Genomic DNA, 25,084 nt, shown 5'->3' with positions numbered 1-25,084 from the left:
ACCTACCATTTCACCATGATGGGTTTGCCCATGGTTCATTTTCCCCATTAGAATGTAACCCCCACGTGAGTAGGGACTTTGTAGGTTTTACTCAAAGCAGTATCTTTAGTATCTAAAACAACACTAAGTAGAGTTCGCATTTAGTTAATAATTGTCAAATAAGCTATTGCACAGACATGGAAAGATGTTCAAGGCATACTGTTAATGGAAAAAAGCAAGCTGAATAAAAGTGTGAAGTGTAATTTTTTGGTTAAAAAGGGAATATACATAATATTTGCTTTTCTATGCAAAGAAAATTTAAGATTAAATTATCTTAAAAAAAAAAAGTAAAAAAGAACCTGCTCTGTAAGATCTCTTAGAAATTAAGAATAACCTTGTGGCATGAATATTATAATATGAAAATATATCCAGATTACCAAAATTATGAAGACCACACAATTAAGAAAATGTCAAGCAAATTATTTAATTACCTTTCAAAGTTCTTTTTAATTGTGATTTGAGAATGTCTAGATTTTTCCAATTAAGTCACCATTAAACAATCAAGAAAATCTGCTGTATCCGAGTAAACTATTTAATTATGTCTCAAAGTTTAAAAAGATCCTTAAGAACATATAAAAATGATTCTATTTATATACCCAAACTTTCCACACCATGAAAGAAGAAAATCTATTTTCATATGGAAAGTAATGTTTATCACTTAAACCTTTAATCATAATTTAAAAAGTGGAATGGATTAAAAAGAAAAGTAACACAAAAAGGATTTTCTGTTATGGCTTAAGTAGAGATAATTTTCATCAATCCCATAGAGTGAACTTAATGTATCATGCTTTGAGCTATAAAGGTGACTAAGCCAGATTCCACGCCCTCAAGGAGCAGAGGGCCTAGAGGAGATAAAACTCACAAACATTTACAGTACAATAGCAGTACAAATCTAGAACAAAGGGTAGAGAAAGTGATCACTACGTGGGGGGGGGGGGGGGGCAGCAGCTACACACGGAAATAGTTACAAAAGCAATAAACTTAATGAAATCTCATTTGATGGAAGTTGGAAATAGAGCTTCTAATGCATTATTTACAGTCACTACAAGACTCTTTCATTCAGAAATTTTCTTGTTGGCATTTTCAAAAGATTCACTCTGGATTAGCAAACATTTCATTGGGGTACTCATAATGGATGTGTGTGTTTCTTGTTTCTACACCTCCCCAAACACTACAAATATTATATAAAATATTTTCCTGTGCCAGCAAAGAAAAAATACCTGTTAAAGAGTTTAGGTCTCATACTGAGGTATTATAAAAACAAAAAAAGACTCCAAGTAGCCTGAAGCTTTTCTAGCAGGTGAACATGCTGCAGTTACTCTTTGCTAAAGATGTCTCTATTATGGAAATAATAAAAAATATTTTAAAAGTGTAAGCCTTCTCTAAAAGTTTTATTTTACAGTCCGGAATATAAACTCACCGAACTCTCTAACTCTAGCTTAGCATTTTGTTGCTGTTTTTCTGCTAATGAGGAATTGCCACAAAACACAGCCTACCGATCAGAGAATTACTCTATTTTAAAAATCTTTAGCTCCATTTATAATCTCTTCAGTTCTAAACACAAAAGTTTGTTTCTTCATGGTCTCGTTTTGTGACCTTATTTTGCACACCTTCTGTATACCGCAGGTGGAAAACAACATAGTAACATTTAAACAAAAAAAGCATACAAAGATTCTGACATACACAGCAGCAAAAATTAAAACAAACACCAACAGCAACTCACCTACTGCTATTGAAAGACTAAATGAAGACCTCTGTTCACCAAAAGTCTCTATCGCTTAGCTGTTACTATTTAGAGCAGAGGCTTGGCTTGTCTCTAAATTTAGCCCTCGGAGCTACATTATAATCTGCTTCATAAGGTACTCACTGAAGCCCTGGCGGGAGAGAAGCAAGGGCACTTTGAATGAGAAACTGTGCTAGTTTCAACCTGGGAAAGTAACGAAGAATAACAAAGACGGTTCTATTAGGCCAGAAGAATAACAAAGACGGTTCTATTAGGCCAATGTCAAATGCTTATTTTGATTAGATTGCACTACAATTCACAACTTGAAAACAACTAAAAATACATACACATAGGTATGTATAGATGCATATGTTAAATCAGTTTAACAGAATCCTCAGAGACAAAACTTATCTGGGGTACAGCCTATATATGCATTCAAAAAACTATCAGCCAGGGGCGCCTGGGTGGCTCAGTCGTTAAGCGTCTGCCTTCGGCTCAGGTCATGATCCCAGGGTCCTGGGATCGAGTCCCACGTCGGGCTCCCCGCTCCGCGGGAAGCCTGCTTCTCCCTCTCCCACTCCCCCTGCTTGTGTTCCTGCTCTCGCTATCTCTCTCTCTGTCAAATAAATAAATAAAATCTTTAAAAAAAAAAAAAACAATCAGCCAAACACACAGACAAAATAAAAATAAGCTCATGCCATCCCTCCATGGAAAAGCTCCATGGTTTAAAATAGTATTACAAGAAAATTGTATGCAAAATGGTAAAACACAACTGGATTTAAATATTTCCCATGTCACCTCAGAGACTAAATTTCTTGGCTATTCCACAAGAGAAAAGACAATAAAATATTAAAAAGATTCAATCAAAGTTCAAAACTAAGTACCCTATTAATGAAATAAACATTTTTTTGAATAAACTAAACTGAAAGGCCCAACTGAAAGATGTTTCAGTTTAAAATATAAGAAATAAAATTTCACCCACGTCCCTCTGTTACTATTCTTACTGTCCTGGGTCCTTTGTAGATTCTATCCCTTACTCCCAACTGACTCTGGGTCCAAGTGTGACAATGGGCCAGCAGCTCAGATGGGTTGGCCTCTTGGCAACTGTGTACTAATTCTGCCAGTTGCCCAACACACCTTGAGTAGATTGACACATTGTGTGTTGTCTTGCCTGGTATTTTTCTTCTTTAATTCCCTTCATTTTGGAAAGAATCTGATCTAGCAGAGAAGGACTGATTTTCTTGTTGTTCCTATAAGGGGATGACTGTTCTGGTCTGGATAATCTCTAAACTATGAAAATCTGCCTTATATCATATGTTATACTGCTAATATATACATATAACTAGGCTATTCAAACAACCTCAACTTTATGAATATGCATATGCTAAAGTGGGATCAGTCTTCTATAAAGGGATAAAAGAAAATAGTTAGGTGCTGTGAGCCACATGGTATCTGTTCCAACTCCTGAGTTTTGCTGTTAGAACCTGAAAGCAGCCATAGACAATATGTAAACAAGTTATTCCAATAAAACTTTATTTACAGAACAAGTGGTGGATCAGACTGGGCTCTCAGGCTGTGGTCTGCCATCTCCCATTCTAAAGCCATGTATTCAACAGAACTGTCTATGATGGTGGAAATGTTCTGTATCTGTACTGTCTAATATGGAAGCTACTAGACACATGTAGTCCTCGAGCCCTTGAAATGTGGCTAGTGTAACTGAGGAATTTAAATGTATTTAGTTTTCATTAATTAAAATGAAAATAGCCAGTATGGCTAGTGGTTACATTGGGCAACCCAGTTCTAAAGAATTCATTATGGCCCAACACATTTCATTTTGATAAAAGAGGTGAAAATACATCCAAAGAATAGAAAGTTTTTAAATCAATTTTTTAAATAAAGTAGCTCTGAGGAGCATTTTGCCCAAATTTCAAAACCAGGTGGCTATCGTGAGAAAGAAAAGAAATACCAGACTTCAAAGCAAAACTCATAATAAACAAACAAACAAACAAACAAATAAATAAATAAAACAATTGGATAAAAAGGTTGTTAGGAGAAAAGCATATTCACACGGTGCTGAAGAATCACTCCACAATTTACTTAGTAATTGCAAAAGGAAAACTGTACCTTAATGATATCTGGAGGTCACCACCTGAACCTAACAATCAAATGATTAATCATGGGATGATCTGACATTATATGCCTCTGTTATGGACTGAATGTTTGTGTCCCACCCCCAGCCCCCCTAACTCCCAAATTCATATGTTGAAATCCTAACCTCCAATGTGATAGTATTAGGAAGTAGGTAGGGCCTTTGGGAGGGGATTAGGTCATGAGGGTGAAGCTCTCCTGAACGGGATTAGTGCTTTTATAACAGAGACCTCAGAGAGCTCTCTGGCTCCTCCCCCATGTGAGGACACAGCAGGAAGATGGCCATCTATGAACTGGGAAGTGGGTTCTTACCAAACACTCAATCTGTATCATTCTTGATCTTAGACTTCCTAGCCTACAGAATTGTGAGGAATAAATGTTTGTTGTTTAAGCCAAACAAACAAAAAACAAAGCGAAACTCTGTGTGTAATAAATAATCCTGGAGGCAGCAAGAAGAAAAAAAGACTTTCAGCTCTAAGAAAATAAAAGTTATAGGGCACCAATATCATCTCCAAAGTATAAAGTATTTCATAAAGATACAGTAACACTAGCACACAAAACCAGTAATGTAACTGAGCCACTTCATTGCAACATTCTCAGGAAGTACTTTGTGTTTAGGAGTAACTTTCAAGAACTACCTTTTATTCTATGTTCCAAAAGAGCAAAATAATGTACCATAAAAACAACAAACTAGAAATTGCCCATAGCTATAAACTATTCTCCTTTTCATTAAAGCTAAAACTCCAAGAACATACAACATTAAAATCCTTTACAGAAAGTTGTCATGTCCAGGAGTTATTTGGGTTGATTACAATGATCTCAAAAGAAGCAAAAATAATTAAGTTGCACTCTGCAAGTGTAAATTATTAACATTCTAAAGCAATAGACCAGATAAATGCTTACAATAACACTACACTTTGTTGCCCAGAATAGCATAAGCTTGTTTAATGCCCTTATCATGATTTTGTACCAAACAGCCTCTCTATAATCAAAATCATCCAGCCTCTACAAAATGCTTTTGTATCTCCAAGCAAATTCTATGTAGGTTTTAGTTTTTATAATAATTGAAAAAAAAAATGAAATTTAAATAGTAGCCTACCTATATAAGAAAAATGTTTCTAAATGAAATCAGATATTCCCTTCTTTAATACAAAAATATTACTGTTATATTCATATCCCTTTACTCTTTCTTATCCTTACTAGTATAAAAGCACAAAAATAATCTTTCTTAAAGAGTACCAAACTTAATAATAGTTCATTCCTCAAAAATTTACAGCTGTGTATTTCCAGAGGGACATTAATGGTGGAAACTTAAATTGTGCTAAGCAACCACCTGACAAGGAAAGAATGACCAATGCCCAAAAGAATTACATTTTGAAAAAGAGTACTAAGACCTAACTGTTCATCTAAATCTTTTAAGATATAAAGGCATCGTGATAAAATTTCCATTATCACATTTCCCAAACAATTTCATACCTTAAACTTAGTAGTATACCTACCTTGCTTGTGAATGCTGATATTCTGCTTTCCTTTTAGCAAAAATAGAAATATTCTACAAATTACATTTTAAGTATCCCATACAACCTCTTCATAGAAATAAATGAAGATAATGTGTAATGTTATTTATTTCCTCTTAGTGAAGTTAATTTAGAAAACCGTCAAGAATTGAAAATAAAACCTTAAAATGCTTTCATCCTATCAATTCATACCCTCTGCTTATAGTCACTTCTACAAAGTACGCTGGGCATGTACATTCCCTTCTCTGGGCTTCCCTTTTCCCCAGAGGCAATCCTCCCAGAGCATTCCCTTCCCTTAATAACTGACCAGGCATATTCATTCAACTTTACAGATGGTCTAATCTTGCTGATGTGATTCTTAAGTCTCTCAACACTTGGAAAGATGCAAGCACACATACACAACAGACATTGTAGCACACTTCGGCTTTCAGAAAACCGGTCCCTCAAATATAATGTTTCAAAGTATTTTAATAGCAAAATGCCCCCAAACCTCTGTTCTAGGTAAGTTAAGACACTTAGAACTTTTGTCTACCAGACACCAGCAGTGTGATGACTGCATACCCACAATATTTCAAACCATAAATTTTGAGAACTTAGAGGAAATGGTGGTAGAAGACAAGGAAATGCCCAAAGATTAGGCAGCTGTGGTTTAAATATTTATTAATTTGTATTTTGGGGGTGCTTATGTGTTAAGGACAGCGGTCTCATTCTGGGGTCATTATGTCCCCCCCAGGGGACATGTGGCAATGTCTGCAGACCTCTATTTTGTCATGCTGGGGAAGTGGGGACACTACTGATGTCTAGTAGGTAGATGCTATGGATGCCACTAAGTAATGGACAATGCACAGGAGATCCCTCCACAACAAAGGGTTCTCTGGTCCAAGATTTTAATTGTGCCAAGGGTGGAAAATCCTACACCAAAAAGGAAAAAACTGTGACCAAAACCAGAGATGGTCTTTGCTCTCAAGAGTTAAAAATTGTGCACATACAGATCAACCACCAGGCAGATATTTCCTCAAGAGACTTATTTCTGTTTGCCAAACATTGATGTTAATTTTAGAGAAAACATATTTATCACTGAGTAGCTTGTCATAGCTAAAATCAAAAGTGCAATTAGTATACAAAATAAATGCTTCCCACAGTCTTTAATACTAATTGCCGTCTTTCAACATTGATAATTTTACACCCTCTGACAATCGGGGGGAAGATGGAGGGCAGGCAACAATACGGGACTGAAGAGGGAGGCAGAAAAAGAGGAGGATGAGCAAATAAATTTTTCCTACTTTTGGATATCACAGTAGTGAGAACAGAAAGACAACAAAGAAAAGATAAAATATATGACTGAAAACTGCCACTGTTTAATTTTTCAGACTTGGAGAAAATAGTGATATGTTAAGTAGAAACAGCAAAGAAAACAACCCAAAACACAAAACAAAACAAAACCCACTCAACAAGTTCTATATATATATGGTATGATCTAAGCTACATAAAGCACATTAGCACTCAGTGGTCAACATGAGCACTGAGTTCAAAGGGCATTTTATTTCTCTTACACTACTTTTCTATATTTTCTATAAGGATATATAACTTTTTAATTAGAAAAATTGTATGTGTTTAAATGGAAACACTCTAAACTCTTCTGAAGTTTAAACCAATCCCCAAGGGGTCACAAGTAATAACATTATCTGTGCATAAAGAGAAATATGACAAAGGATCTAAATATCATTTCCTACTAAAAGAAACAAAGGTCTCTTGGATAAAATGGCTGATTCCAAGGTTGGAGCACGGAAGATTCCATATGATCCTGACAGTCTTGTGTCAGAAAAGTGAACTGCTTTTAACAACAACAACAACAACAAAATAAAACAACATAGAAACCATCCCGAGGACAATCCACTGGCATCAGCTGAGACAATTTGGCCGTTAAAGTAATTGAAAACAGCATGGATCATAACTCACTCAATAAAGTAAGAATCTACAAGTCCATACTCATTTATTTTAGAGAAAGCAAATATACCAGTGCACAAGGGAAAGGAAAGTAATTGGGAAGAAATGAAAGTTTTCTTTTCAGTAGAATGCCAACTGATAAATAGAGAAGGAAACATGGAGTGGAAAAACATCATTTTGCAATCACTGTACCAAAAATTGATTCTTGCAAGAATCATCAAGCTATACTAACAGTGCCATGACACGTGTGCATGTGGGCAGGCGTGCTTGACGATCAACAGGATATTCAGATCGCCTCACCGCATCTTCGCAAAAATTACAAAAAGAAAAATGGTAACTCCACAGTGGAGAAACAAGGTAACACCTTAAACCCAGAGACAACAGACACCACAGGGCTCTGGATGCTTACAGTTAGAACAGGATATTATTTATGTGGCATTCCGAACAAAAATGCATGATCTCAATCTAATGACGAGGAAACAAAGGCAGATCTAGGGACATTCTCCCAAACAACTGGCCTGTATTTTTCAAAAATGTCACTGTCTTAAAAGTAAAAGTCAAAGAACTGTAGCAAATAAAAGGAGAATCAAAAGGACATTACTAAATGCAGCATGCAATCCTTGACTGGATGCTGTACTGCCCTGTAAAAATATTTTAATATACTTATGACATTAATGGGGTAATTGATGAAACTGGAGTATAGACTATGGAGATAAGTATGGTATCTATGTTAAATTCACTCAATTTTATTATTGTACTGTGGCTCTTTACGAGAAGTATCTTCTTCTAAGGAAATACGCTCTGATGTAATAAGGGACAAAGGGTATGCCACCCACTCTCAGACGGTTCAGAAATAAAGTGGATATATACGTATAGAACCAAGGAGCAAAGGCAAACATTGGAAGTCCTACAGACTTCAGTGAATGAGGCTGAGCAAGGAGAACAATTTGGGGAGCTGAAAAAGCCCAGCACTTAAACAACACAGGGATTCTTTATACTGTAACTTCCCAGATCCTACAGAATTTGGTCAGCTGGGAAGCAGGAAATAACCCTGCTGCATATGGACTGCACACCCCAGTAAAAAAGCAAATAAATAAAGCAAAAAATCAAATCTTGATTTGAAGATGCTTACAATATGTTACTCTGGTTAATACATCTCCTTGTATTTGACTGTCCCATGTGCAAGAAAATAGTCCCCCCAAACACCCTTACTGTAACATCAGAATGGGGATTTACACTGTTGCATACAGAGACTACACAAAATCCTTGGCATGAGCCAGCTATGACCTGCTTAACCATGCCCTGCACTATGGGTATTATTCCTGCCATGGAAATAGTCTTCTATGTTACAGGCTTAATTGAGGAGAGATTGAGAAGTATATAAAATGAAACTGAGTATTATTAAAGATTACCATCATAGAAAGAATAAAGTCAGCAGAAAAAAGAATGTGTATGTATGCATGCAAAATAAGATGTGAGGTTTTTAAAGAGAAGAAGTTCTAACTTTTACTATTTCAAAACAAATACCTAAAGGCAAAGTTATGGTTCCTGAACAGAAAAGGCTTTTAAAATTTTTAAATAAAACAGCCCATTATTTTTTCCTGTATATTTAAAAAAACATTCATCAAAGCAAAAAACATACAAGTATAAAATATTATATAGTAAGTGATTTAGAAAGATATATTCCAGAATTTACCTATCAAGTGACTTTCTTCCTTCAATACAGGGTAACTATACATTAAACTAATTATACTGTCATTAATCAAAATCCCTTTTAATTAATATTTTTATAAATTCCTTCTTTTATATAGTGTTCAAAGGCAATGAATATACTTAAAAAAAAAAAAAAGATTTTATTTATTTATTTATTAGAGAGAGAGAGAGAATCCCAAGCAGACTCCATGCTGAACATGTGGGCCTTGGGGCTGGATCTCACGACCTTGAGATCATGACCTGAGCTGTAACCAAGAGCTCAATGAACTTAATGAACATGAGATCACAAATGAAAGTTGGAAAGTAGTGGTCTTTATTTTTTCACTTTTATGCCCTTTTATGTTGTGCTAGTTTTTTTTTTTTTCCATCAGTGTTTTAGTAGTGCTTTACAGCTTAAAAGAGCTCAATAAAATAAAATGTTTCCAATTTTCCTAAAGTGATGCATTAGAACGCATGGCTTTTAAAATAAAGATCCCAGAGGATCATTGAATCAGATTTCATCACTGTGTGTTCTAATGCAATTTTGTTAAAGTTGTTCTTTGCTGTGATATTAGAAAAGACAATAGAATTGGATTTAAATGTTTTCTGCATGTATGCACTCCCCCAATGGAGAATTAAGCAGTATGTTAAAATGTATACAGTGGTCATTACTTAAAGTTAGAATTATAGATATTTTTTCTCCCTCTTTTTACCCTATTTTCCCTAAATGTGCAATAATGGATTTATGATGAGCTGATTTTATTATCAATTTTTAAGGGTATGCCACCCACTCTCAGACGGTCTGCATACATGCAGTGATGAAATCTAATTCAATGATCCTCTAGGATCTTTATTTTAAAAGCCATGTGTTCTAATGCATCACTTTAGGAAAACTGGAAACATTTTATTTTATTGAGCTCTTTTAAGCTGTAAAGCACTACTAAAACACTGATGGGAAAAAAAAAACAAAACTAGCACAGCATGAAAGGGCATAAAAGTGAAAAAATAAAGACCACTACTTTCCAACTTTCATTTGTGATCTCATGTTCATTAAGTGGAATCCCACTCCATAGAAAAAATAAGTACTTTAAGGTTGTCTTATGTATCCTTTCAGAAAATGCCTATGCATATATGTCAACAAGTACCCACACATGTGTATAGAAAATGGGTTGAGGGGGCCTGGGTGGCAAGCTGGCTGAACGTCAGATGCTTGGTTTCAGCTCACGTCACTTTCTTGGGGTCCGGAGCCTGCTTGAGACTTTTTCTCCCTCCCCCGTGTCCTTCCCCCTCGAACAAATAAATATTAAAAAAGAAAAGAAAATGACTTGAACATTTTCAGTGGGAACCCAAGATATGTCAGACCATGTGCTATCAGATGATCCATAAATTCATCAGCTGTACCGAATGTACTACTCTGGTGGGGCGATGATGATAATGGCAAAAGCTATGTGTGGAGGCAGAAGGTATTCAAGCAATCTCTGCACTTTCCTCTTAATTTTGCTATGAACCTAAAACTGCTCTAAAAAGGTAGTCTTTAAAAAAAAAAAGAATCAGCAGGGAGTGGTGCCAAATGCCAGAGAGTAAGTCAGTTTATTAAAGCCGATCTTGTATCAAAAGCAAAACTGATAAGAGTATATACGACTACTAGTTCAAGTGGAAAGTTAGAAGATGTTATTATGACAAGGAGGATTGAAGTGTATTTCATTTTTCTCAGGATTTTATTTTATTTTTTTTTAAAGATTTTATTTATTTATTCATGAGAGACAGAGGCAGAGGGAGAAGCAGGCTCCCCGTGGAGCAGGGAGCCCGATGCGGGACTCGATCCCAGGACCCTGGGGTCATGACCTGAGCCGAAGGCAGACGCTTAACCGACTGAGCCACCCAGGCGTCCCGTCATTTTTCTCAGGATTTTAATCAAGGAGAGGAAAATCGGATCCTCTAGAAAAAAAAATAACACCCCTGACAAATAACCAGTGGGAGAATTTAGCTTTGGAGCATTTGCTTAAAAAACATAATGGACCTTCAGGAAGCTCAAAGGTGGTGGTGGGCAGGCATCCAACTTTCCACATTTATGAGTTTTCTCAACCAAGCCACTCCTGCTCTCATCCTCCCAGGAGGGGACCTGCCCAAGCCTGTCTAGCAGATGAAGCCGTATTTGAAGGGCTGCACACAAAAAACACTTACCATACACACGAGTATTTCACAATGGGCAGAGCATGAACTGGATAGAAATGCCAAAGCCAAGCCTAGGACTTAATGATACACAGCACACTGATGATACAGGACTGTATTGCCCGACATAATTTTATAGCAGTGGACGACACAAACTCAAATTAAAAAAAAAAAAAAACACCAAAAACTAAACAAACAAAAAGAGAGCTATAAATTCTCAAGTACATTTTTTAAAAGTTTAAACATAAAGCGAATCATGTATTTGTATTTATTTATCAAGCGTATGACTGGTACTAGTCAACAGAAACTCAACAGGGGCCAGTCAAAAAAGTTGCATGGTGCTCACTTTCTAGCAGGTGGAGATTTGACCCCAAGCACTGCACAAAAGCCAGGCAGTGTGAGTTTTAACAAGAAGTAAGGGTCTCTAGCATGTTAAAGTGATCAAACGATCCATTTGAGCTGCAGTTGTGTCTGTTAATGCTTTAATAATTAAATGTTCCTTAATTGATATCCATGAAGAATGGAACACTTTGAAAACCAGGGACCTAACACTAGATCCTCATCTAACAATCCAAGAAGGCTCTGAGGTATCACACCACTTGCTTGAGGTCACGCATTCCATCCTAACATTGGTGATAAGGCAGAGATGAAAGCAAAAAATTCCTTCCATCAGGAGGCTTACATTCAGGGAATAGTCAGGGCCAGAACCTAATCAACCCAATCTCCACTTAGTGCACTTTCCAAAAAGCCAACCAAAATTGTTGCTGTGTCTTGGGCAATTATTTTTATGATACTCGAAGGCAGCTTTTTCATTATTTACCTCATAGATTTTATGGTTTAGAATTAGAAAGAGTAAAGCATAAATGTTAATTTTCAAGTCTAGTTCAGCACTTTTATAAATTGAATTGGCATACGCTACTTCCCAAATGCCAAATCGTTTTCCATGGAGTTCTATTAAGGAAAAAACATTTATCTTTAGTAAGAGGAATTAACAGAAGTCCTGCCCCTCAGGGACATGTAAATAATAGGAAATTTATGGCACCATGGCTTGTAGTATGACAGAAGCTGATTATCATATTGTTTCCTGTAGAGGCTCACCTCTAACAAAAACATAATCTTCACACTCCTGAATACTGATGCCAAGTCCCTTCCCCCTAGCCAGCAGTTTCCTCTGTCCCAGCAATGTGGGGTTCTCCTTCCTGTTTATAATAACCCAATTCTATTACCTTCTGTACTAAGAAAAACACATGTCATTTTTTTTTTCTTAGAAATGATCACATGGGACTTCATGAAGATAAAAAGCTTCTACAGAGCAAAGGAAACAATCAACAAAACTAAAAGGCAACCTACAGAATGGGAGAAGATATTTGCAAATGACATATCGGATAAAGGGCTAGTATCCAAAATCCATGAAGAACTTAGCAACTCAACACCCAAAACCCAAAAAATCCAGTCAAGAAATGGGCAGAAGACATGAACAGATGTCTTTCTCCAAAGAAGACATACAAATGGCAAACACACACGAAAAGATGCTCAAAATCACTCATCATCAGGGAAATACAAATCAAAACCACAATGAGATACCACACCACATGGGTCAGAATGGCTAAAGTTAACAACTCAGGAAATAACAGATGTTGGCAAGGATGAGGGGAAAGGGGAACCCTCCTACACTACTGGTGGGAATGCAAACTGGGGCAACCACTCTGGAAAACAGTATGGAGGGTCCTCAAAAAGTTCAATATAGAGCTACCCTATGACCCAGCAACTGTACTACTAGGTATTTATCCAAAGGATACAAACATAGTGATTCAAGGGTGCACATGCACCCCAATGTTTATAGCAGCAATGTCCACAATAGCCAAACTATGGAAAGAGCCCAGATGTCCATGGACTGATGAATGGATAAAGATGTGGTATATATATAGTGGTATATTGCTCGGCCATCAAAAAGGATGAAATCATGCCATTTGCAATGGTGTGGATGGAACTAGAGTGTATTATGCTAAGCAAAGTCAGTCAATCAGAGGAAGACAAATACCTTAAGATTTCACACATATGTGGAATTTAAGAAACAAACAGATGAACACTGGGGAAAGGAAGGAATAATAAAATAAAATAAAAACAGAGACGGAGGCAAACCATAAGAGACTCTTACCTACAGGGAACAAACTGAGGGTTGCTGGAGGGAAGGTGGGTGGGGGGATGGGATAACTATGTGATGGGCATTAAGAAGGGCCCTTGATGTAATGAGCACTGGGTGTTATATGCAACTGATGAATCACAAAATTCTACCCCTGAAGCTAATGATATACTGTATGTTAACTAACTTGATTTAAAAAAGATCTAAAAAAAAAAAAATCATAAATCCAGGAAGCGGTTGAAGTTAGTTTGAAAAGTAATAAGGTCCTTTGTGGAAATGTACAAGAACAGGATGACAGTAGAATATTCTTTTTTTTTTTTTTTTTATAATTTTTTAAGATTTATTTATTTGACAGAGAGAGAGAGACAGCGAGAGAGGGAACACAAGCAGGAGGAGTGGGAGAGGGAGAAGCAGGCTTCCCGCTGAGCAGGGAGCCCAATGCGGGGCTCGATCCCAGGACCCTGGGATCATGACCCGAGCCGAAGGCAGACGCTTAACGACTGAGCCACCCAGGCACCCCGACAGTAGAATATTCTAAAACTGCTCACCTCACAGTGGCTTATGATATATTCTCTGCAATGTTTAAGAGTTGGTATTCCTTCTTAATTATATACCCCTGCCTGGGGGTTTTATTATGATTTATTTAGAAGTCCTCAAAGATAACAGTACATCTAACAACTGTTTTTTGAAAGTCCTCATTTAACATAAAAATAAATTGAAATATGAATAGACAAAATATAATTCTACATCTTACACAGATTTAAGTTATTGCTTTCCTACTAAAATACTATTTGCATAATTAAGAAAATTAAAGGCAGCCCAAAATGACACTATATTTATGTATATATGTATGTATGTATTAAAGAACCCATTTATTTAAGAGAGAGAAAGAGAGAGCACTAGCACAAGTTGGGGGAGGGGCAGAGGGAGAGGGAGGAGTGGGCTCCCCGCTTAGCGCGGGGCTCAATCCTAGGACCCTGCAATCAGGAGCTGAGCCAAAGTCAGACACCTAACCGACTAAGCACCCAAGTGCCCCAAAACACTATCTTCAATATTAATGTGGGGCATTATGCTTTCTTATATGTTATCATTATATTTTCCTTTTTTGACATAAACAAAAGATACACCTGATATTAAAAATCAAGAAAGAATAACAAAGGCATTGTCTCTTTGGCATTTGCCAAAAGAATAGTTCATTCAGTAAGTTACCTAAACCTTATTTTCAAAATAGATGGTTTACAAATATGACAGAACATTTTTTGGCACTCTTCACTCAACACATGCCAAATTCAGAACAAGTCAAATCATTCCATTTGGCATTTAACTGCCCAAAAAAAACTTACTAAAGAGACCCATGACATCAATAGCAACATTAGAGTGAGCTAAGAATGAAAAGTATTCTTGTGTATATCCTGCTAATATTTGCACATTTTATATTAAAAATCCAAAAATTATTCTAAACCATCAAGTATTTTATTCCCTAATAGATACCAAGGGAAAATGCTGCTGAAACTCCTAATGACAACCACAATCCTGCATTAAAATGATTCACATTAATCTGATTATTAAATCCCTTGTCCTATCTCTTGGGTTTAACTGTTTCAGCATTCCACTGAGTAAAAGTAGGAAAAAAAAAAAATCAGAATAGTCTGATTGGAAAAAAAAGTCAAATCGAAAGAGTAAAAAAGTCCTAAAATTCCTTTAAGGTACAGATTTAAAAAATTCCATGGATCAGATATTCAGATAGATTTTATTTAAAAAATAAACCTCACAATTTCCTACTTATTTTCTAGCTATTTATATTCTAGTTATTTTGAATAATTTCAAATCACTGTGTAATTAAGGGCAAAATATTCTAATAGATGTATGATTTTCTCTTCCATTGTTTGTTTTAATGTCTATTATCAACTTCTTGCTAACACCAATGCTGAAGACAGTGGTTTGTGATTTTGAATTTAGTCTGAAACATGTGATATCACGTTTTATAAAGTACTTGCAAGAACACCATCAAAGTGTGCTTTAAAATATAATCTACTACTTTTATGATCTTAAAAAGTCGACACATTGAGGAAAACATGTTTTTGAGTGAAATCATTGCTAGTTCCAGTATGGTTGGCTGTGAAACTGTAGCCCATATTTATCTTATAAATATTTATAATGTTATAATATTTTTTATAATTGTTTTTCTAGGGGGTTGGTTCTCCCTGGAATGCTGTCCGTTCCCTGGCTTGCCAAATTCACCAGTCCTTCCAGACTCAGTTCAAAATCTCACTTTCTCCAGGAATTAGCCCTCCCACTGAGCTCCACCCATTCTGGAATTCATACTCATGTCTGTACAGCTCTGGTTGGAGACTGAAGGCTGTGTGGAGGAGGGGTCATTTGAGCTGAGGATTTGAGTAAAATTTGATATGCAGAAATGGGTGGAGGAGGGCATTCCAGGATCAGGAAGCCAGTGGGTGGGTAGAGGAGTAACAACATTGTTCCAATTAGAGCTAAAAGATGGCAGGCGCCAGGGAAGGCACTTGAACAAGCAAAGGGTTCTCAAAGGTATCTAACCTGTGGGCTGACATAAGCAGGACAGAGCTTTAGGAGGATTACTTCATTCAGTCCCTACTGGTTCACGGATTGGCCTGTCTCTTGAAGGATAGTATAAGCCTCTTGAAGACAAAGATCATGTCTTATTCTTTGGGATTTATTGATCATAACAGATGCACACCAAGATTTTTCTTATTAACATACCAATTCTGAGATATAATTTTATCTTTTATGACTCTCTCTTTAAAAATAATTTTTATCTTGGGGCGCCTGGGTGGCTCAGTCTGTTACGTGTCTGTCTTCGGCTCAGGTCATGATCTGGGATCATGATCCTGGGATCAAGCCACAGGTCCAGCTCCCTGCTCAGCCTCTGCTTCTCCCTACTGCTTCTGCTTGCTCTCTCTCACTCTCTCTCAAATAAATAGAATCTTTAAAAAAATAATTTTTATCTTCCCAAATCGAGGAAGATAGGTGTATACCAAATACTAATGTCAAGACAATTTTATATTGAAATGTTTTATCAACTGGCCTATAATTGTGTTTTTCCCAACTGTAAACAGACAGAATTGGCCCTAAAAATAACAACTTGCTTTAATATAACATTTTACAGTACAGGGTATCCTCAAGCATCCTCAAAGTCACCCTATAAGCTTGGTGAGCATCTCTGTTGTATATATATGAAGAAACTGAAAGTAAGGGAGATTGCTTTGGAAAATACATCTCATCCCAGAAGCTGGAGCCTTTTCTCCCTCCAATTCCCAGGGCTCTGGTTGTGCTTGGCTGTCTCCCAGAGACCATCCATAATCATTTCCTACCAGATCACAAGAGGCTACTTATTGGGCCTGCTTGACTCCACGATCAACAGACCAGGAAGAGATCCTGCTCAGAGGGTGATCAATGTAGTTTATTTATTTTTTTAAAGATTTTATTTATTTGAGAGATAGAGAATGAGAGAGAGAGAGCATGAGGGGGGGAGGGTCAGAGGGAGAAGCAGACTCCCTGCCGAGCAGGGAGCCCGATGTGGGACTCGATCCCGGGACTCCAGGATCATGACCTGAGCCGAAGGCAGTCGCTTAACCGACTGAGCCACCCAGGCGCCCGATCAATGTAGTTTAAAGGGCTGCTTTGTCTTCTGGGTTTAACACAATTGCACAATAGACAATCAAATGGCAAGAGACAAAACCACCAATTTTCTAGCCTAAATGTATTAATTGGGAATTAAAGGGAATACTTTTTCCTTCTGATGCAGAAATAGCTTTCTATTTTTAATTATTGGGACAGTTCTGCTACACTCAGATAAGAGGCACCAGCCTAGAGTTTTAAATTGCGCAGCAATATAGTTAATATAAATACGAGTTGAAGCTGGAGATATACTAATACGTGCTTCAACAATATCTGGCAGTGATAATGGATTGGCTACAGGGTCCTTAGACTACTTCACTTTGAAGCTTAAGTAAATCTTCAAAAATCCTTCAAAGTCTGGGAAGACATGTCAGAAAATGACACAAAAAAAGTCCATGTTGGCCTTGGGAAACATCAACATTTAAAAAGTCCAAAACGTAAGAAAAGAAACATAAATATCAGGAAACATTAAGTTATAAAGTTGTAAGAATCCAGGAAGTAAGTGTGAAAATAAGCATTTAGTTAAGCAAAACCTGAGTAAGAATCCTGCAGGCACAAGTTCTGAGTCTGGCCCTTCTATTCCTACATTAATATACTTGTCCTAACAATGCTGATACTGCCCACAACAGTTTTGGTACTTCTTTTTTGGGAAATGGCTTAGGAGACATAGAAGAAAACCAGTATCTCCATTCACATCTCGTTTTTTTCAGTTAAGTTAAATATTTCGTACCTTGTTCAGACTGTCTGCAAATTACTTTGTCATTTTTCAAAAAAGATGAAAATTAGCTTCCAGTGAGACATTCATAAGCCTCTGACACAAGCACTGAGCAATGCCACCTACCTTTTAGTTTTGTGGAGAAGCTAAAATGTGATATGAAAAGTTTATGGAAATGCACTGGTCACAATACAGTCCTTTGCAGACTGAGGTGTAACTGTTTTAACATTAAATGAATCATTGCATAAGCTAAACTCCAAGAGTTAGAAAGAACATTTGTATTCATATTATTTCTTCTGCTTTGTTAAACAACAATGACAATTTTTAGAGGCTGTAATACTTCCAAATTCTCCTTTCAAAAACTTCATTATGGAAAATTTCAAACATACCCAAAAGTAGAGAGAACAGTTTAATAAGTCAATCTACTCATCATCCAGCTTCAAGTGTTAACAAGTCAATTTCCTTATTCATACTCTTACTCAGTGTCTGTCCTCCATGGTCACAGAATTATACTGAAGCAAATCTCAGATGTCATATAATTCCCTCCTTAAATAATACCGTACATATCTCTAAAAGACAAGGAATCTTTTAAAAATATATCTACAATAGTTTTTTTCAAACGTAAAAGAAAATTCCATAATAGCATCAAATACTCTCTCAGTCAAAAAATGTACCTAAGAAAAGAAAATCAAATGTCAAGGAAACATTACCCAGAAAGATATAATGCTCAAAAACGAGCTATTGCCCTGCAGAAAAAGGAAAAAGCAATCTCTAAAAGCAGAGAATTGGAGGTCTGGGGGATTTAATGGGGGAAATCCAGGAATGGTATGTGAAATCTGTAACATGTACAAATCGACAATTTTTTTTTCTTGGTTGACAGCATTCATCAATCAGTGTGTCAAGAAGCTTGAGAATGAAACATTTAAAGACCTTCTGCCCTTAGTTATGGCTGTGTGTGCTCGGTGCCACATCATCTCACATGGCCAGGAAGGATTAGTCAAGTAGGGAAACAAATCCACGTAAAATAAGTTAGAGATCAAACTAAATTCAAATCAGCAAGCACGGAGTATACACTAGGTGCCAGACACTGGGATACGATTTTGAGAAACAAGGATAAATTAGTGCTAGCTAATTCAGAGTTGAGAAGGAGACGGGGTCAAACAGATTCATAAGAACTATACCAGAATGTCATGAAAAGGTACCTGCTTCGGGTATTTTCATGGGGAGCCAGAGGAAGAAGCAATGATTGGGGTGGGGAGGCACTAGGGCTCCTAAGAAGGTAGGAGAGGCTTAGAGCATGCCAATAATGCTACCAGCGACTCCTGTGTAAAGATTTTTACTTATCCCCCTCAAACACAAGAAGAAATGTGTTTCCTAGCATCTGTGATGCCCTCACTGGATAAGGTGGGAGAGGTGATCATGAAAAAAAGTGGTATTTTGAAAGTTGAGCAGTCCATCAGATCTGAGGAGGAGGCAAGAGACTTAGTGGTGAAGGAAGGGAGGGCATTCCAGGAAGAGAAAAACAGGAACAAAGGGGTGGAAATTACTGGCATGTGAGGGAACCAGCAGTGAGTGTGGTGACCTTAGAGTGTGTGGGAGGGGCTGGCTGACTGGAAATGCAGGCTGGGACCAGAAGATGGAGCCTTCCAAGCAAGAACTGGACCTCTGTTCTGTAGCCAGTGGAAAGCTATTGACATGTTTTAAGTAACTCAATTCTGTCTTTACAGAGTATGTCTCATTCTTGGGGGGTCATGGGTGCTCAAGGTTTACTGAACTGGTAGCACCTTGAATTAGCTGCATGGGCTTGAGGTGAGAGAGAAGCAGGCTACTTAGGAATCCATGGCAATGGGCCAGAAGAGGTCTAGGGTGGCAGTAATAGAAAAGAGAGGAGACACAAAAATGTCAGACATTTCAGAAAACATTATTTTTAAAAAGGTGACAAAAGAAACAGAAGAGAGACCAAAGCATCATGCAAATATTATTATGCAGTGTGGAAGTGTGTTTCTATGTTCCAATTTCTGTCCTAAAGTGGGAATATACATATAAGCCATAAACACATAAAATATCTCAGGAAGGATATGAGAGAAACAGATACCAATGGTTGCAGGGCATGGAGAAAAGACTGGTAAAGGGGGTAGGAAGGAGGCTTTTGTACCTGTGACATGCTGAACCACATGAATGTATTATCTATTGGTTAGTGGAAAGAATATATAATTTCCCCCTTATTGCCAGCCACATAGGCAGAAAATCGTAGAAAGAGAAAAGGTTTTGGAGACAGATCTGGGTTCCAATTCTGGCTCTGACACTTCCTAACTGGTGGGCAAATTTATTAAGTTCTTTTAGTTTCTGTCCTCTTATTTGCCGAAAGAGAGATTACTATAATTCAGGTCACTCTAACAATGGTTAAATTTAATCCCATAGAAAGCATCTGCTAGAATATCTGGCACAAATTAAATACTCCATAAGTGGGTGGTAGTTTTTTATTACCAATAAAACTTCTAATACATTCTTAGTACAAGAAAAGTTCCTTGATCAAGTTTAAGGTATGCTTATCAGCTAGTCTTAGTCCTACATTAAATATTTACTCTGTACAAAATGATTAATGTAATCCATCTGATGAATGCTATCCATTACACATCTGTTTCTAGGAATTTAAACAACATATTATTTATCTGCATTTCTTTGTAGATGTTAGTTTTTGTCTTTAAATGGCATTGACTAAATTTACTGAAGTCATGTATTCAGAGGACTAAATACCAACCAGATGCCAATAAGCACCAAGAAAATAGGTAACAAGTTGCTATCCTCGAGGAACTAACAACTTCAGTGAGACAAACAGGTGTGACCTTCAAGTAACCATGGCCCCAATTTGGCAAAAGATATGGAAATACTGGCAATGAAGTACCCAAATCTGGACACACATCCACCATAAAATGTTCAGTCACTTGTTAGAGGAGGTTACTCTGCAAGCATTTTCTTAGGTTCCTGGGTTTCTTCTGCATAATACTGTGTTTTAAATCAATTGTAACTGTGGCAGTAACAGCATTTTAAGTGTTACAAAATATTGGTCACTCTCAAAAGCCTTACTACTTGTTGTCTGAACAAGCCACGTCATTATTAAAGCATCATCAAACAACAGTTTCTTTGTTATACATTGAGATGAATAATTACAAAGTATTTTCATGTGAGATGTTCTGGCTCAGATCTGCCCCAGCCTGTAAAGATGAAGCCTTAAAAAGAAAACAGCTGGAGTTTAGAAAAGATTTTGTTAAATGCAGGAAATAATGATGAACATCTTCCAGGATTTCAGAAGTGTTATGAATGCCAAAAAAAAAAAGGAAAGAAAGAAAGAAAAAGAAAGAAAGATCGAAGGCATAAGGCGAGAAGAAAATGCATTTCATTTCATATATGGCACTGTGGGGAGAAAGAGGGTGGTGGGGATGCTTAACAAAAAAGTCTAGATGATTATTCAAGTATTTCTCTTTGAAGTACATGAGTCTAGGAAGAAAAATCAATACTAGTCCATACAGAAACAACAGTGACACATAAACACTTATTTCTAAAGAAGCTTTCATTGAGGCTGTAAATATGTTACGGATGCGCGCCCTGGAGGAATGACTGACTTCGTATTAGCCAGCAAGTCTTGCTTCTGAGCCACAAGAGGGTACACACTTGCATTTACCACCTAGGTACCTATGGTGGAAGCTCAAAGCTCGAGGCAACATATTACAGTTGAATGAAGGTTGGATTAAGAGGCTAATCTAAGGCTATATATAGACAGCAACGCCAATTTAATCTCCGCCCCCTTCCCCTCCCCTCCCTATTTCCATAAATCTCAAGATCGGAGTTACAAAGAGACTAGGAACTCTAGCAGAGCAGAGGCCCTCCTTTCCCCCTTCCCCCCCAAGCCATCTCTCATAAACGAAGTATTAGTTTAAGTGTAAATTGCTTTCAAACATCCTTAACAGGCACCATAGGGCGATCAGATCCGGTTTTCTTCTGTAGCTTCCACAGAGGCCAGAGATGACAAGTAGTGTGTGTGTTTTGGACAGCGCGGGTAGGGGGTAAGGGGGTGGCGGTCGAGGCTTGCCAAAAGAGAACTACCTTCTTCAGAGACTATTCTCATGATGCGTCCACCTCGCTCGCACTGGGGAGCGCTCCTCCCCATCCCACCCCTAGCCCCAAGCCCCAGTCCCGGCCTCTGGGAAGCCGCATCTGGCGATGCCACGCACGAGACGATATGCACCCGCCGCTTCCCACCGCGTGGCCCGCCCCCGCCGGCTCTGTCCCAGGGTCTCCCCGGGCGGCCAATCGTGGCAAGTGGCGAATCTTCAATCTGGGGTACTGATACGCGGTATACGCCATGGTACTGGGGTAGAGGGCAGGCTTCCCCCCCGGGGTACAGGAAGCCGCCCCAGCAGGCACATGCTTCCTGCCCGCCAGCTCCCGCCCGGATGGAAGCCCCCGGCGGGGCGGCGGCCGCGGTTCCCGCAGCCTTCCAGGCTTCCCCTGTCCCACCTGGGTTGCTTCTCACCTGTCGGAGGAGGTAGCGGCGACGCGCGAGGCTGCAGGCTGCGGCGATTCCGGCAGCGGCGGTGGCACCCGCGGCAGTGGCGGCGGCAGACAATGGAGGAGTGAAGGACAGACACATTGACATCGACCCACAGAGCCCGGCGCGGCCCCGCCTCCCGCCCCGCCCCGCCTCCCAGCCCGCCCCCGTCCCGGGCTGCGCCACTCCTGGGAAAACGGTGGGGGCTTGTGGAGACAGCCAGGGACCTCTGCGCGCCCCGAGCAGCCGTGGGCGGACCCGGAACTTCTGAAAAGAGAATTCAAATATTGCGTGTGCCTAAATGTCTGAACAGAGCGCAGGAAGGGGGTGGGGAAGGTGGAAGAGGAATTTGATTCCCCCCTCTGATTTTCTCCATTGGGTTTTTCCTTGCCAGGCTGCGCCAATAGGAGTCTCTCGCTGCCACCTCCTGTAGCTCCTCCTCCCGGCCTGGCCAATGACGCGCGGGCGGGCGGTGACTGTCGCTGGGCTTGCCGCGACAGACCTCCCGGCTCGCTGGAGCTCGCCAGCTGCTCGCCAGCCCGCGGGAGGGAGGAGAGAATTCGAACGCTTCCGCGGTTGGCTACTCAGCGTCTGGTCTCGAGTTGCCCCATTGCGGTTGGCATTCCTAACACACACACACACAGTTTCTTTTTAATACCTCCAAAGAAACAGAATCATCTTCAAGCTGGCGGGAGCAATGGTTCATATAACGAAAGGCGAGCTGACCCAGGAAGAAAAGGAGCTGCTGGAAGTCATCGGGAAAGGTACGGGTGCTGGGCTGCGACGGGCCGCTGCCTGCCTGGTCTGGGGGCGTGGCGGAGCCCCGGGGGCGCCCCTGGCCGGGCTGACCCTCCGCTGCGGTTCTGCGAGGTTCGTGGCCTCGCACCGGGAAATAGCGTTTCTCCCAGTGGCCTGGGACCGGTTGCGGGGGCGGAGAGGAGGGGGACGAGACGCTGGGACAAGAACGGAGGCTGCAGGGGTTCGTCTCCCAAGCCAGCTTTGGAAAGACACACATTTCCAGGTCCCAGCTTAGATTATAATGAGAGACCTCTGTGTGTGGGTCCCATGATGCGCATGCTTTGAAACTCTCCAGGTGATTTTGACCACCGTCTGTCTTGGCGACAGTGGCCTCAGGTTCTTAGAAGGGTGTCTAAAGGGCCGTTTCGACTTCCGGAGGCCGAAAGATCTGGATCCCATAGCTGTCCCCGCCCCCGCCTGGGGGTGGAGGGAACTCCTAAGGAGAAGGGTTCTTTATAAGGGCACAGAACTAGGTCTGTAATTCGCTACATTGAGGGTTCTGCGTCCGGGCCTCCCCGGCTTCCTTCCAGAAGCCCCCGGCCCCCGCAGGAACCCGCAGGGAAGCGAAGAGGCAGGCTAGGCGTCCCCAGCCCTCGGCGCACTTAGCAGAGCTTCGATCTTCTCCCCGCGCTCTTCTGCGCCTTCCCTTACACTCTCCCAACGCCTGTCCCACTTCCGCCGCTTCGGGCGCTGGGGAGGGAGATGTAGGCCGCCGGGACGAGCCAGAAGCCATGTTTCTCCTTCAGTCCCCGAGTGGATGTCCCGGAGGAGTTCCCTGCTGAGTCCCGTTACCTGGCAGGTGCCAAGAGCGTGACTACGTGGCTTCTCCTGCACAGTCACAGCTCGGGGATGGGCATGGGTGGGGCTGCGGACAGAGTTAAGGTGGTTGGTTTAGGCTCAAGAGTGAGATAGCCACATCTGCCCTGGAATGGCAGAGAGGCCAGTTATCGCAGCATAAAGGCTTCCCAGTTTCCAGTCTTCTTTCTCTTAAGCAGCCAGGCTCAAATCTGGACCCCCCAGAGAGTAAGGCAAATTTATTCTTCATACTGACAAGGGAAGTCTAAATGTAAAAGAGAAAAAAAAATCAGATTTGAACCCAGCAGGTGCTGATGAGCTGAGCCCACCTCATCTGATCTCAACAATTTTAAGTCAGTCACATCTACATTCATCACAAGTCTTCTTTGCCTAGAACTATGGGATATGGAGTTGGTGCTTTTATTGTTTGTTCTGCACAGTTCTGGCCGACCTTTTTAGCACTGCAGTCTTTTGTTCCTCCTGTCTCTGGGTAATTTCTCCCTTCCCTCAGTGGCTCTGGGATTCAGTTCAGAAATCATGGGAGCCCCCACTGTGTGCCAGGTACTGTGCTGGGCAAAAGGAAACAGGATCCACTCAAAATCCACCCACATTCTGCTTTTAAACAGTCCAGAGCTATCAGTTTTTCAGAGTATAAACAAGTGAGCAGTTTTATAAAGTGGGTTTCTGGAAGGGATGGGGGGGGGATCCTTGGATATTTTCTTAGGTGTACACCAGTTTTTATTTTAAAGATGGTGTAAAAGAGAATTAATGTCAAGTTTAGTCTGGTTAGTGCTGTGATGTTTCTGGGTCCACACTGTACATCAAGTTGCATTCGAGCAGAGACAACGTGGTTCACCAATTTCATTGGCCCAAGCCATGAGAAAATAACTGAGACGGACTTAGTCTGTGATACATTCTTGTCAAGTGAAGGTCCTTGGGACATCACTGTACTCTCAAAGAAAAATAATGGGAGATATGAGAAAATAACAACTATAGTCAGCCTTTATTGAATGTTGGTATGAGCCAGGCATAATTCTTAGCACTTTACATATGTTGATACATTTGATTTTGATGAGCTAGGAATTATTTTTAAGCAACAGCATGATGAGAGACTATATGGGGTGTTGGTTCACCATGCAGGTCTGATTTGGAATCCTACCACAATCATTTGCTGGTGATGTGGCCTTGG

General features: G+C 39.6%; 2 protein-coding genes across 4 annotated transcripts in view; one reads left to right on the top strand and one right to left on the bottom strand.

The window, feature by feature from the left end:
• Positions 1-22,425, bottom strand: part of BZW2 (basic leucine zipper and W2 domains 2) — a 64,221-nt gene extending 41,796 nt beyond the window's left edge. The window contains exon 1 of one of the 2 annotated variants that reach the window (XM_035020676.1): positions 22,288-22,425. The gene's annotated coding sequence lies outside the window, so the exon portion shown is untranslated. Of the gene's footprint in view, positions 1-1,762; positions 2,209-22,287 lie in introns of those variants that run through there. The other variant, XM_035020674.1, reaches the window with a different exon arrangement.
• Positions 22,426-22,786: 361 nt separating this feature from the next.
• The window catches only part of ANKMY2 (ankyrin repeat and MYND domain containing 2), a 37,391-nt gene continuing 35,093 nt past the window's right edge, over positions 22,787-25,084 (top strand). Inside the window, exon 1 of one of the 2 annotated variants that reach the window (XM_035020671.1) lies at positions 22,787-23,066. In XM_035020671.1, coding sequence (XP_034876562.1) covers positions 23,000-23,066 — 67 coding nt within the window. In that variant the 5' untranslated portion in view covers positions 22,787-22,999. Of the gene's footprint in view, positions 23,067-23,542; positions 23,672-25,084 lie in introns of those variants that run through there. The other variant, XM_035020672.1, reaches the window with a different exon arrangement.

The sequence above is a fragment of the Mirounga leonina genome, unplaced genomic scaffold (genome assembly GCF_011800145.1).
Source record: "Mirounga leonina isolate KUSES-001 unplaced genomic scaffold, KU_Mleo_1.0 Mir_174, whole genome shotgun sequence".
In the NCBI taxonomy this organism is placed as follows: Eukaryota; Metazoa; Chordata; class Mammalia; order Carnivora; family Phocidae; genus Mirounga; species Mirounga leonina.
This window is presented reverse-complemented; position numbering and strand designations above follow the sequence as displayed.